Source organism: Streptopelia decaocto (assembly GCF_964273445.1).
Source record: "Streptopelia decaocto genome assembly, chromosome: 1".
Lineage (NCBI taxonomy): Eukaryota > Metazoa > Chordata > Aves > Columbiformes > Columbidae > Streptopelia > Streptopelia decaocto.
The window spans coordinates 38,332,885-38,346,182 of NC_138663.1; the positions used below are offsets into that span (position 1 = coordinate 38,332,885).

General features: G+C 42.7%; 1 protein-coding gene across 22 annotated transcripts in view; it reads right to left on the reverse strand.

Annotated features, from left to right (window-relative positions):
- RBFOX2 (RNA binding fox-1 homolog 2) overlaps window positions 1-13,298 on the reverse strand; it is a 174,481-nt gene that overhangs the window by 21,114 nt on the left and 140,069 nt on the right. For 17 of the 22 annotated variants that reach the window (XR_014183765.1, XR_014183766.1, XR_014183767.1 and 14 more), the window contains 5 exons: window positions 6,889-6,981; window positions 4,086-4,146; window positions 1,679-1,732; window positions 1,439-1,531; window positions 199-331 (listed from right to left, as the gene is read on the reverse strand). Coding sequence is in view for 18 of the 22 variants with exons in the window: in XM_082049589.1 (XP_081905715.1) it covers window positions 199-331; window positions 1,439-1,531; window positions 1,679-1,732; window positions 4,086-4,146; window positions 6,889-6,981 (434 nt within the window). In the remaining 4 variants the exon portion in view is untranslated. The remainder of the gene's footprint in view (window positions 1-198; window positions 332-1,438; window positions 1,532-1,678; window positions 1,733-4,085; window positions 4,147-6,888; window positions 6,982-13,298) is intronic. The other 5 variants (XM_082049577.1, XM_082049591.1, XM_082049576.1 and 2 more) reach the window with 1 other exon arrangement.

Sequence of the window (13,298 nt, forward strand, 5' to 3'; positions counted from 1 at the left end):
TGAGAATTGTTTCAGTCAAGAACTTAACATGAAAAAAATTTAGATTTGCCCCCACTGGATGCCATCGTGTGCAGAATGCTCTGGCACTAGCAATATCCTGACTCTCACCATCCAGACAAGTTTAGCTATTTTTTGATTATCCAATCAGCTATTTGACATGTTCGTGCAGAGCACTCTGCTCTCGTGACCAGTGCTTACCCTGGGTAGGCAGGGATGGCTGTGGGAGGTACCGCTCGGACTGCCCCATACACTGTCCTTCCTCGGCCCCTCAGGTGGGCTCCCCGAAATGCGGCTGCTGTGGTGGCTGCAGTTGGATAGGGGAAGCCTGGAACTGTAAAGACAGACAAGGTGGAGGGTGAAAAGGATCTGAGCTCCTGCCCAGAGAAGAACCCTCTGCTTCCAACAAAGTGAGACAGTAGCTCCACAGCGGTGGGACATTTTGCATCAGTCCTGCAGAGGGGCATGCTTATAACCCAGCAAGCATCCCATACGTACTTCCTGCTACACCAGGGCCTTTGGGGGAAGAGGGGTTGCAGAGAGGTTTGGCATGCAAGAGGTTAATGCTTGGGCATGCCTCACCCACCACAAACAGGGTACAAATCCCCCCGCCTTTTGACACCACCATGCAGTCTGGTTAAAGTCTGAGAAGCGCAGAGAGTTACTATCAATATAGCAGGCGGCTCTTCCAAAACTGCAGAGGCTCTTTAAAATAATTTGTCAAGAGGCCCTTAAAGTCAACCAACTTACATCAGTCTCTTCCCTCCTTTCCCCTCCCACTCTTTGCCACCCAATGCTCTGTATGTTCATTTTAAAGCCTGAAAGACAAGATAGCCCATATAACAGCAGCAGAAATTTCCCATATACTGCCAGTTTACTGAGAGCCCACCTTCATTTAACAAGTATGACCAATAACTGGCTCCATGTATACTGGGGCCTGCTTTATTACGCTTTATGCTGAAGTAAACTGGCTCACGATGAAGTGATGTAAAAACCTCAGAGGCATCTGCAAACACGTAATAAACAGATACCAAGAGGGAAGGAGTCCCAGGGCGCAAACCCAACCCAACGTGCATCGAGGTGCATGCCACTGGGAACCCTGCAGACTCGCGGTTTAGCAGTTTGTATAATATGTACTTTAGGGATTCGTCTGTTTGGTTTCTCTGTTTTCAAAAGGGGGAGGGGAGGAAGGGAATGGCCTATTCCTCACACGCACCCTCCCCTTGTTCTGCAGCCTCCTTGTCTCTCAGAAAGACCCATTCGCTAGTGCAGAAACACACTGCAGATGAATAAGTTACAGCCACTGCACAGTACACTTTAGCTCATTCCCAGCTAGACCCATCCTTTCAAGTATATATTATACAGACTGAAGAGAAGAAGGGTAACAAGTCATCATTAACTCAAGCACATTAACAATATAGGGCCGAAGGGGGCTACTTACTGATTAAAGGAATGTAAGTGTTAATACCCCCCCTTCCTGACAGGGGCACTGCGGCGTCATTGCCCAGCGAGACATCTGCTTGAAAGCTGGACGCTAATTTAATTTTAAAAAGAATAGAAAAAAAACAAGAAAACAAAACAAAACAAAGTAAAAAGGTTATAAAGAAACAGCAGATTGAGAACATAAACAAACACCACTGCAGTTAAATGGCAGAAGTGGAAGTGTCTACTTAAGCTCTACCTGCATATAACTCAGGGCCGTACACCGCTCCAACCACAGGACTCAACTTCCAACCTGAAACAACAAAGACCGCAGTGAATGCCAAAATCTACACCAAGAGAAGGAGCGGGCAGCGCAGGGCAGGGGAACGGTCTCTTGCGTGTGCCCCAGCTTCACATGCACAGCTCTTTCCAATTTCTGCTTCGCCTCAAATCCCCCTTGGTGTAGATGGAGGCCAACTGCCTTTTTCTTCTAATGTCAAGTTCTAGGAACAGGTCGCTGTATTGGAGGGAACAGCAAAACATCAGCTGATCCGCAGCAGGGCAGAGGCACCGCTGAGGGAATGCCAACTACCTTATATGCATATTTGCCACCAGCACCCTGCGACCCTGCGTTCTCTGCGTGAACCTTGCTGCCAGCTCCTCCCTGCTTTCACTGGGAACGCTGCGGATCACAAAGCTCTCTAAAGCCACTGGCCCAGACTGTCACCCCGGGCAAATCAATTTATAGCCTTAAATTCTCCAAACAGCCTTCTGTCTTATTTGCTAGAGACCTGCTAAAAAGCAACGGTGTCTGAACTCCCTCACTAACTGAATCACATGACTATGGTGCAGAAAAGCAATTCGGTCTATTCATCTCACATTTTCTTCTGTGTTATTTTAGTATTTCCTGTCGTCTTTATGCTGCTTTTCAGGTGAAAGCCTTCACAGAGAATTGATTTTAATATAATCTGGATAACTGGCAGGAACTGCAAATCATCAACATAAAACCTACAAGAGAATAGTGCTTAAAGCAGTCATGGGGGTACACAGAGGAACACACTTCCCAGTCAGATCTAGAAACATATCTGTCTTTCCCCCGCCTTTCTATGTGGGGAGTGAAGCAAGGGGTGTAAAGCTAACATCACAATTTGGGCTCATTTCCACAAAGCACTCTGTTCAAGAATGATCTCGGCTGTTCAGCTAGCAAATCATACAGGTATTTTTATCTAAATAAATCCATACCCCTCCTCTGTCTTACAGTCCTGATGTACTTACTGTGTTTTAACACCACTAACCAGCCTAGAAATCATACAAACACCTTTGTGAACTGCAGCCCACCAACACCACCCCTTCATCTGCTGGCAGAGAATCAACAGGAGGTGCAATGCTTGCTCCCTCCGCAAGACTGGGCGTGCTGCTGCTGCTGCGCTGCCCACCTTGATGGCAAAATACTCCAGTGAGTGGTGGCAGCAAGGGGACTGGGATCAACCCTCAAATTTGGAAACAGTCATAAAACCACTCATCAGTATGCCTTAAGTCTGGCCTAATGCTAAAATACCTTTGTGTAGCTTTAAAGCTGGCTTTAAATTGCAGGCTGTGAAAGCAAAATACTCCTGCCCGTTATCAGGATTTCACAAGTCATTGCTATGTAAGCCAAGCTCTGTTACTAGTCATATGCGTTTTCTGCCCTTGTTTTCAGGACGACAGAACATTGCTGCTGCATTGCATTTTACTACAAGATCTCCTGGTTCTTTTCAGACACTGAGACTCAGAATCCCAGCCTTTCTGCCTGCCTCTGTTTCCCCAGTTCTATAACCAAAAAGAGATGGGTTTGCCAGCCAAGAGCCTCATAACCAGTCAGGAGCAGAGCCACAAACAAAATTTGTATCTTCTGACTTCTGAACCTCAACATTGTAATCAAAATGTATTCTCACACTAGCAACTACCTATATGCAGCTTCCTGCCTTGTTAAAGCTATTTGGGAACATTTTCAGACCAAAAATAACTTTTCTGCCTGTTTCAGGACAAAAACCCAGATTCAAAATATGTATCAAAGCAGCATTCAGTTCTGTGAGAAGAATGACTTTTTATGCTACATATGCCTATGCAATAAAATTACTGCACAGACAGAAGAACCAAGATATCCCAATGAAACAGGATTCTTCATTACCCAGACAACTTGGTCTTTCTCTATTCAGGTTCACTGGAAAATGACTGAACACAGGCACGGTCTGTAGCAAAAAGTGAGCCAACAAGCAGTGCAATGCCTCTGTTTTCCCGACTGCCTGGGGACAGCTGTACTTTTTCTGTTAGAGCCTGAACTGAGATATATCCATTTATGTATCCTAAGTTATGCTTCTGCATACACATTTAGTTATCTACATGTTGGCAGTAAGGATCGGGAATGCTGCATATCCCACTGTACAGCACTAGGTGCAGGAGCGACAGGAAACCCATCAGTCCTTGGCTTCTTTACCAGCTTGGCCACTACTCCTGTCTCCACTTCTCCAGCTATAAAATGGCATTCCTCCATAAATGTTTAACCATTATACTGAAGAAAACCACTAAAAATTAGGTTTTTTGGTTCTGAGGAGAGGTCGTGGCTTATCCATTTTGTCTTTCTTCAAACCCTTCAGCTCATCATTAGTATGAACAGTCTCTCTTACCATTTGCATAAGGCGTGACCATCTTCTTATTGGTCATCACTCGCGCAGTGGCATTGTTAACCTGAAAGTAAGAAAGGGAAGGTGGGGGGAGAGGGAAGGAAGTACAAGACGTTAGGGAAAACAGTGGAAAGCTCTCAGATCCCACACACACACTATACTTCTCTTAACAAAAAAATTAAAAAAATTTACAATAATGCAATCTTTAAATTACTTTTAACAGTTGCCATTTAATTATAAAAGTTAAAGCTAAACATGGCACTTTAAAATTATGCATTAAACAAAAGGCCAACGAGAGTAAAGTGCAGATTCTCTGCCGCCCTGTCACCCCTTGGCGTATGCTGATTTTCAGCTCATTGATCAAAAGGGCAAAACTTCGGAGGTTTTGTCCGGGTTCTGTTCAAGAGGCAGCAATCATTTCTGCAGCCCAGAGCAGGGCAACTGAACCAGGTGGCGCACAGGCTGACTTGTTTCTCAAGCTCACCGCTAGGACTGGGGCCCAGCAGGTCACTGGCAGGCACACTTTTAGATAGAAAAAGGTAGCCTGGAGTCCAACAACTTTAGATTTGAACTCCCAAGGCCTGAAGAAATTTCTGGAATGCCACCAATGGTTTGCATGGTGTACATTCACCAATCTCCTCCCCATCATTTCTAAATCTTTTTCCAGGTTATTTTTTTTCTTGTCACAAATCTCATGGAGCAAAAAGAAGAAATACATAGCAGCACACCTGGGTCTTTTTTCAGTTTTATTGTGCCCTCCACCCTCTTTACAGAGCTCTACATAGTTCCAAGCAGTTTGATTGCTCAAGCAAGTGGGGTGTTACCACAGAGATGGTGCTGATAAAGAAAAGATGGACCAGTTTGGAAGCCAAGTTACTGCAGCCCCGTGTCAGACAGCCTCAAAGTTCTTGCAAGGAGGGTGAAGTCTTTATGCAACATCAATAATTTATCAAAACCCATGCCAAATGGGAACTGAGGCCAAGGTGAAGAAGAAAACGGATATAAAAATAAAAGCTGCCTCGGGCCCTTGAGGCTTATGGATGGGGAGAGTACGTGGGGTGGGGAGTCTGGAGCTACATTTACTCTCGTTTCAGCCCCAAAACAATAGAAACATTACACATTTAAAAAGAAAGAATGGGAAACAACAATGATGAGACTGAGAGCATGCAGTTAAACACACACAGATAAAAGAGGGAAAAAAAACCAAACCAAAACAACAACCACAATTGATTCAGGGGTGGGGAGGAGAGGAGGGAAGAGATAGGGTCTCACAGACAGTCATTAAGATGGAGCGAGTGCCTGAAATCAGCTGCTACAGCAAAGTGCAACACAAGCACTTAAAGGAAAAATTGCCAGAACCGATCAGAAACCACCAGTCAGCAAAGAGACCAACAGCTGCATTTAACCGAGTAAAGAAATAAACCAGGGAGGGGGGAGAGAAAGAAAAAGAGAGAAAACAAACAGTAACAGCTACAAACAGGTCTCAGAAAGAGAGAGCAGCAGAAAGAAGGGGCAGGAGAGAGGGAATGGGTGCATTAATAAAAACCAGCCAAACTGGAGTTCAGTAACTCTGAGTAAGATGTGCAAGGGGAAATCACCATGAAGTCAGTAATCAAACAGCTCAGACTGCTACAAAACGATATGTACATCCAAAGTCCAGGCGGCATTACTCAACAGCATTGAAAATAAAAGGCGGAGAAGGGGGAAGGAGGTGGGTGGGGACAACAAGTCAAATCACATTTCGTAGTGTTAATGTGAGATGGCAGATGGATTTTTTTCTTTCTTAATTTTGCTTTTTTTTTTTTTTGTAATTTTAAGAAAAATTAAAAAAAAAAAAGATTCTTCTCTAGCACTTTTGTTTCACTTACCGCCAACTTGTACCATCGCCAGCATTGTGTATAGTTACCATGGAAAGAGTGAGTCAAGTGAAGGGCCCTAAACGCTAAACCATCGAAAAGGGAAATAAAAATAAAAAAACAAAACAAAACAAAAAAAGCAAAATATGCAGACATCTTACTCAAAAAGGCGGCTTTTTTTGTTTTAATATTTGTACTTTTTTTTTTTTTTTTAAAGAAAGAGGGAGAGAGGGAAGATGCCAGTTCGCCTCCAATACAGTGGAACACTAAACTGGTCAACACCAGGTATGCCTGATATGTGGCCATGTCAGCCAACATTAACCCTGCCAACGTTAACCCTCCATTCCCCTGCGGTGAGAGCTACAAAGTTCAAGGATGAGCTTTCACCAAGCTGACTCTGGACAGCAGACAGGTCAAGAAACCAGCAGTGGGTGCAGCACAGCCCACTCGGGGCTTCTGGCCCATGTCTCGTCTCCCCTCCCCTCCCACCACAGGCATCATATCACACTTGTGTGGAGGAGAACTGGCCTCGGAGGAAAGAGAGGATACTGGTTGGCCCCCTGCTTTCTTTTTTGGACACAGAGTTAGAAGTCGGACAGTACTCTTTCAGTTAGTTTCGTTCAGGCCTGGTAACAGGAAATCGGAGCCTCGCAAACTGAAGCACAGGAAAAAAAATCAAGACAGCAGAAGGGCAAAAATTTGGAGTGGGTGGGAAAAAAACTTAATAAAAGAAGAAAGAAAATTTAAAAAAATACCCAAAACAACAATAAAAATATTCCATAAGGGGTGTAAACTTTTATACATTTCAGTGCAGGGAGGTGAAGGACACAGACACAAACACACACGCACACACAAGACTGGGATCCAAATGTGAAATAAGTGAGGCAAGACACAAAAAGAAATCAAAAGAATAAATATAAAGAAGAAATTGAATTACTGAAGACATGCACCTCGATTTTACGGCCCTCTACCACGGTGCCGTGTAATTTCTCCCTGGCCCTGTCTGCATCAGCACTATTCTCGAAAGTTACGAACCCGAATCCCTGCATGCAGCGGGAGAAGGGGGGAAAACATGCACATCGTTATATATTGAAATACTGATCTCTAGGTAAATAGAGAAAAAAAATATCACAGTATGAAATCGACATCAGCACAACTCAGCAATAACCTCCTAGAATCACATTGTTGGTTCATGCATGTTTCATAAATGAAAGAAATTAAATTCGATAAAATAAAGGAACTGTAATCATAAGAAGAGGAATTTAAAAAATAAAACAAAAACATAAAAGCAATTGAGGCCAGACCAAAAAAGAAGTACAAAGTTACTCGAGACAATTTGTTTTGTTTTGTTTGTTTTAAAACACTAAACCCTATTCAACATAGGCAAGCCAGTCAAGCCCAAGTGGGGCTTCTCTCCCCTCTGCTAATTAACACACAGGCTTTGTGGGACCCACCACCCGCCCCAGACACAATACAGGACATGGACACTGAGCAGCACTTCATTCTCTTGAGAAACTGCTACGAGAGTGAGCAGCGATCTGAGTTCACGCCTGGCACCAGGAATTCTGCGAAGCTTTGGGCAAATCAAACACTGAACCTTGCTTTTCCCACCTGTAAAATGGAGACAATCATAATTACCTACCTTAGGCAATTGTTGAGAGGAAGGGCTGTTTGTAAAGCATCCCTTGTAAGCTCTTCGGGGCACAGCTGATGTCTACTCCTGTGCCTGTAACTTCCCTAATAATGCATGGGGCCCTGAAAGTAAGCAGGGCTTCCAGGTGGCACCATCAAATAAACATTACTTTACATGAAGATTCAGAGTATTACACATTTTGGGTTCAAAATTTTCCTGTCTGTGAGTACTGTGTTGACTTGGGTATAAATCTAAACACCTAAATGCCAATTCATCTGTAAAGGCAGGTTTTACTTGACACTGCTGATCTACTGCTACTCCCTCCCATGCTGCACCCACCTTACTTGGCTTTGTTCTGAGATGGCAACCTCTGCGCCGTGGATGGTAACAAAGCCCTGCCTGGTCAGACCATGAAGTTTGAGAAAAATTGATATGCCCTGCTTGAAGCAACAACAAAGGCTTGAGGACTACTGAAATGTCCCTTTAGTTAGACAAATTCAGATATACCACATCTGTGAAGGCACATGCAATGCGTCTGCCCTACATGCTCATGCTGCTGCCAACTCATGCATTGGTGTAACAGGGCAGGTAAGAGATCGCGCTCCCCTGGCAGGGAGATGGGTGCACTGGCATTAACACAGAGCCAACACGACTACAGGAATTAGGATTTTAACTAGCTCCAAATGGTACCTTAGGGCAGACAATTTTGATGAGATATTCTTCATGCCATTACAGAGAGCAGGGCCAAAGAAAAACATTTGTCGCATTCTGGTTTTAGGGTATCTTCAGAACAGGAGTAACTGGCTCCTGTGGCTTGATATAGAGCAAATGCCAGTCTAATGTACAGAGAGTAATCTTTGCTGGCTCCGATGCCCTCAGGAGCAGGAAGAACAAAGCTTGTGCTGGATGCAGTGGAAACTCCTGATGTGAATGGGAGAGTGAGGGGATGTGAGTGATTTAGAGCCATGCCCTGTCAGGGAACCGGCACGGTGGCCTCACGGCCCCTCCGGGCAGCTCGGTGCGGTATGTATGGACTGGACCCCTCAAAGTAGCATCTTTATTTCTAAGCACTGTTAGCAACAAGCCACAAGCAAGCCATCACCTTTCAAGTGCTTTTTAAAGGTCTTTACAATACTCATCTTTAAAGGCCCAAGATGTTTGTGCATGCTGGCCTTTATCATCCACAGCTAGGTTTCCAGCACAAAACTGTTGCACATTTGTAAAATGTAAGGTTTACTTTTTTTTTTTTCCCTGAACAGCAATAATAAAAGAACTTAGCCAAGTACTGCAATGTTGAGATCAACGAGAGTGCTCCAACCCAATAATCTAAAGCTTCAGATAAGTTCATTTCTCCAGCTATAAATAAAAAGCTATCTAAATAACAAACGGATGCTTTTTTCAGAACAGCATAGAAGTTTTCTGTTTAAATGAATTAAAATTCAAGCTACAAGAGACTGGGGCTAATAAACCAGCCCAACCGCATATAACTCTCGAGTATGTTGCAGGGAAGCAGGGGGGCTGCGGGGGGTGTAATAGCAAAGCTGATTATGAAGGGACAGGGTATTGTGTCTGCTTCAAAGAACCCCCACAGAGAAAGGCAAGATTGAGAAACGGAGCAGCACCTTTCCCTCTGGTTCTACATAATGGGGAAAAAAGCATCTCTAAAAGGTTGGGGGAGGAGGGGAGGTAAAGACTACAACAGGAATCTCTATTTCCCTCTTCTCTTTTTACATTAAAATTTCTGTTTGTTCTAGACAAGCCTGTGGAGACCGAATGAAATTTATGTCTTCAGTGATGATGTGAACTGAAAGCTGGAGAGCAGAAGGAAGGTAATTTTTTTAGACATTAATCTGCACAGGCTAGAACCAAACTAAGACTATTTTAATTCACATTTGTTTGCAATTAGTGATGCCTGTATGGGATTTTAAAAACCACATTATCATTAAATATGTTTAAACGGATTAGGAATTTTCACTAATTTTAGTAAGTTAACTCAAAGTAGGGTACAATCCACATGCAGACTATATGAAAATAATTAACAATGTGAATTAAAACAGAATTAATCTGATTCTGAACAACATAACTAATTAACCATAATTTCTGTTCTACTGACAGATCAGTCCTTAGCTTGTGCCAACTCTCTGTTGAGAACCATTTAATGTCAATGTTGAATTAATGCTTTACATGGTTGACTTATGGCAAAGTCAGTATTTGTGCCCCTTTGGTTTGTCTTCTTAATGCAACTCTTAGACATTCAAATTTTCGTAACAAAAAACAACTGAGCGACACTTGACATTTTTGTTATTTCTAAGTTTAAAAACTAGCAATTACATATACATATTTTTATGTGGGAGAGAAAAAAAGCACATACATATAATTTTTAATTCCTTCTCACAGATGACCTGTAAAGAATAGGGATTAATTTTTACCTGAATACATATACAACAAACAATTCACAGTTTTCCCTCCCAAAGTTGTCTTGCCCTTGAAAAAAGAAAAATGAAAGAAAAAAGGAGGTGGCAGATGCCCAATATTTACTAGCTTAACTTCATGGTAGGTACCAGTTTGCTCCAAAGTAGTAGGTATGGAGCTAGAGGAAGGGAAGATACAATCCTGGGTAAAAGAAGACTTAAGGTTTCTAAAATCCAGGTTATACAAATAGCTTGGGTTTAATAAGGCTGTTATGATAACAAGGGTGAAATTTTCAACAATTCCTCTTCACCAGCAACTGCCAGGAACTTCTTCCAAGCAGAAAGTAAGTTTAATCCTCAGTGTACCCAGCGAACACTAAATAACCCCAACAAACATGTTTTAGGACTGGTGAGTAATTTGCAGTGTCGGACTAACCCCTTTTTACCCAAAGGTTTATTCAAAGGGCCTGAAGAGACCGAGTAACTGCCACCCTTTTAGTCTGGCCTCAGACTCTGCAATAAATAACAAGCAACATGATGAGCAGTGAAAAAAAATAATAAATGTATATATAGTATTTGAATGTTTCCATCTCTGAAGAATGAGAAAGAAAATTTACCATGTAACCGTAAAGGGAGAAATCAAAAGCAGACGGTTCTCCTGGGTGTGGCCAGAACACAGAAATTAAACAAACAAAAAAAAACAACAAACAAAAAAGTAAAATAAAAAAAAGAAAATAAAACCAAAGGAAACTAAACAGAGCCCCTTGAAATCCATGCATTGTTAACCCTGCATTTGTAACAGAGTTTAGACCAGTCACCTCAGCAGCAGCATCTTTGCTTTGTACCACTGGAGCATGCAGCCAGCAACCGGCCTTGCCGTCACCTGCTGCTGTGCTCCTTTTTTAACCATTTTTTTTTGTTGTTGTTTTGGTTTGGTTTTCCCTTATTTCCATAATAAACAAAACTTTTAGGAGCCTGAAAATATGGCCGAGGAGACAGCAGCTTAGGCTACCTGTTTCCAAGGCATTTGGATAGAGTAGGAGGGCTTCAGCCATAATCCACCTGAGATGAGCAGGACTGAATGCACTGACAGAAACACAGCACGAAATTCAGAAACACATTACTGAAGTTACACACACAAATACACACTTTAAGCTGGAGAGGGAATAGGTGTAAACCACACTGACAACATTTCGGCAGCTCTTCCAGCTCCTCCCTGTACCCACGCCACACTTTGAGCGCATTAAGGCACATTCACATAAGCACCTGTCTGTATACCTGTGCAACCTGGTGAACTGGATGCAGGAATAAATTTGCCTTAAAAAAACCCATAAATGTATCTTAAAAAAAAAAAAACCCAGCACGGTTATTTTCTAGCTGCATTGTTTCTGTGGTGTAGCACCCTGGATTCCAGTGCCTGTGGAGGGAAACAAGCACCACCGGGAAGGAGCTCACACAGGAGCAATAAATCAGCTTATACTATCAAGCAATCAACTGCAGCCTTAAGTAAACTAGTTCAGTGTATGGACTAATTTAACTCATTAGTTTCATTTTGCAGAGTTGAAGGCATAAAACTGTACTAGACTGAACTAGGATAAAGGGACATAGGTCATGTCTCCTTCATGACATTGGCATTATAAAAGGATTTGGTGACCCGAGAAGGCCACACTGGTCACTGGTACTTAATTTGTTATTAAGCCTCTTTGTGTTAATAACCCTATTTGTATTTCTGGTTCAACTGATGACATCCGAATAGAAATTATAAAAATAGAATTAAAATTAAAACAAGACCTGTAATTTATTTTATGTAACAAGGGATTGTATGTATTTCACTGAGTGGAAACTAAGTCCAGAACAAGAGTGGCTCAAGTCCAAGCACCCAATCCATTCAAAGAAGAAATAAATGCACATGCAAACACACAGTCTCTTAGGTACAGTTATCAAAACCCGAATTAACAGTCTTATGTTAACCTACAGTTAACTGCAAACAGAAAAAGCCTCCTGTTCCCACACACCTTTCTGCACAAGTTTTTAGTTTACTTACAGCACTCCACTCACCAACAGATGCAATTTCTTTGTGAAGAGAAAAGCTACTATATAGCCAAGACACTTGCACACAAATACCTGGAGGTTTGGCTCTTCCAAGTAGAAGGCAGTGAGGGACACAAACTTAGAATAGCCTGAAACCACAAGCTTGTCATCTGCACTAATATGAACTCTCACAATTAAAAATCTAAAAAAATAAAGAAAAAAACAAAAAGCTCCCTCTTCAGCCAAGATTTTGCTGTGTGCTTACGCACTCTTGGTCTCTGAATGTCATTGAGGGCACATCTTGGAACGACACACAGTACACAGCTGATGAGCAAAGAGCTTGGATTCCCTTCCCCTGCAGCTTCACGAATGCCACAGGGTACTCGTCATGCAGGCAGACTGCATTAATTCTGCAAATATATCCACTTGTTCGGTTCAGCACAACAGTGCCAAATACGCATCTAGAGGATGCATCTCCACTAACAAAAGGAGCAGGAATCCTTGCTCTCTCGACTTCCTCTGGAGGTGTTTTATTCACGGTTCAGTGAAGTGCAGGGTAAACTGCAACCATGAGCAGAATGCTATTTAAAGGCACTTATAGAGGTCAGAACTACAAATGTGATGGTAAACAGGACAAAAATGAAACAAACAGCTAGTTTCCTGGAAGCAAGCAAAAAACTAAACACGTCAAGGGAAGATTGATGTCATTCTCTTAAACAAGAATGAAACAAAATGAAATTGAAGGAATGGTTTAAGTTTGTATCTTGTTTCTCACACGTAGTAAAACAATATCAGTGTAGAGTCTACCAGGGCTCATATAATCCTACTAAATAGATTGAATCTGGGCAGAAATTGAGTTAGGAAGCAAGAATTCACATTGCTTTGAAAGAAGAATCAACAAAACTAATTATAAGCTGGCTCCTACTCTGCTCTGATACACAGAGTCAACAAGTAACACTTCTGAAGCCAAATGCAAGAACCTGAGGCGCGAGGTGGCTGCAATGGACACGCGCTGCTCTCTTTGACCACCAAACTTCCTAAATACACAGAGATCCTGAAGGTGCAGCTGGTTTGATCTGGTTCCCCCAGGCTGTCAAAGCAAACTGCCTGGTCATCTCAGGTGGATTCAAAAGGAAGAATGCAACCCACACTCTTCCTCCTGTCCCTCCTACCAACCAGCCCTGGAGCCATCCCAGCTTAGATCTCCTGCCACAGTTCAGCAGGGACAAAGCGCTGCTCAACCCCATCATACACTGGATGGGGGCAAACCCAGGGCAGTTTGGGA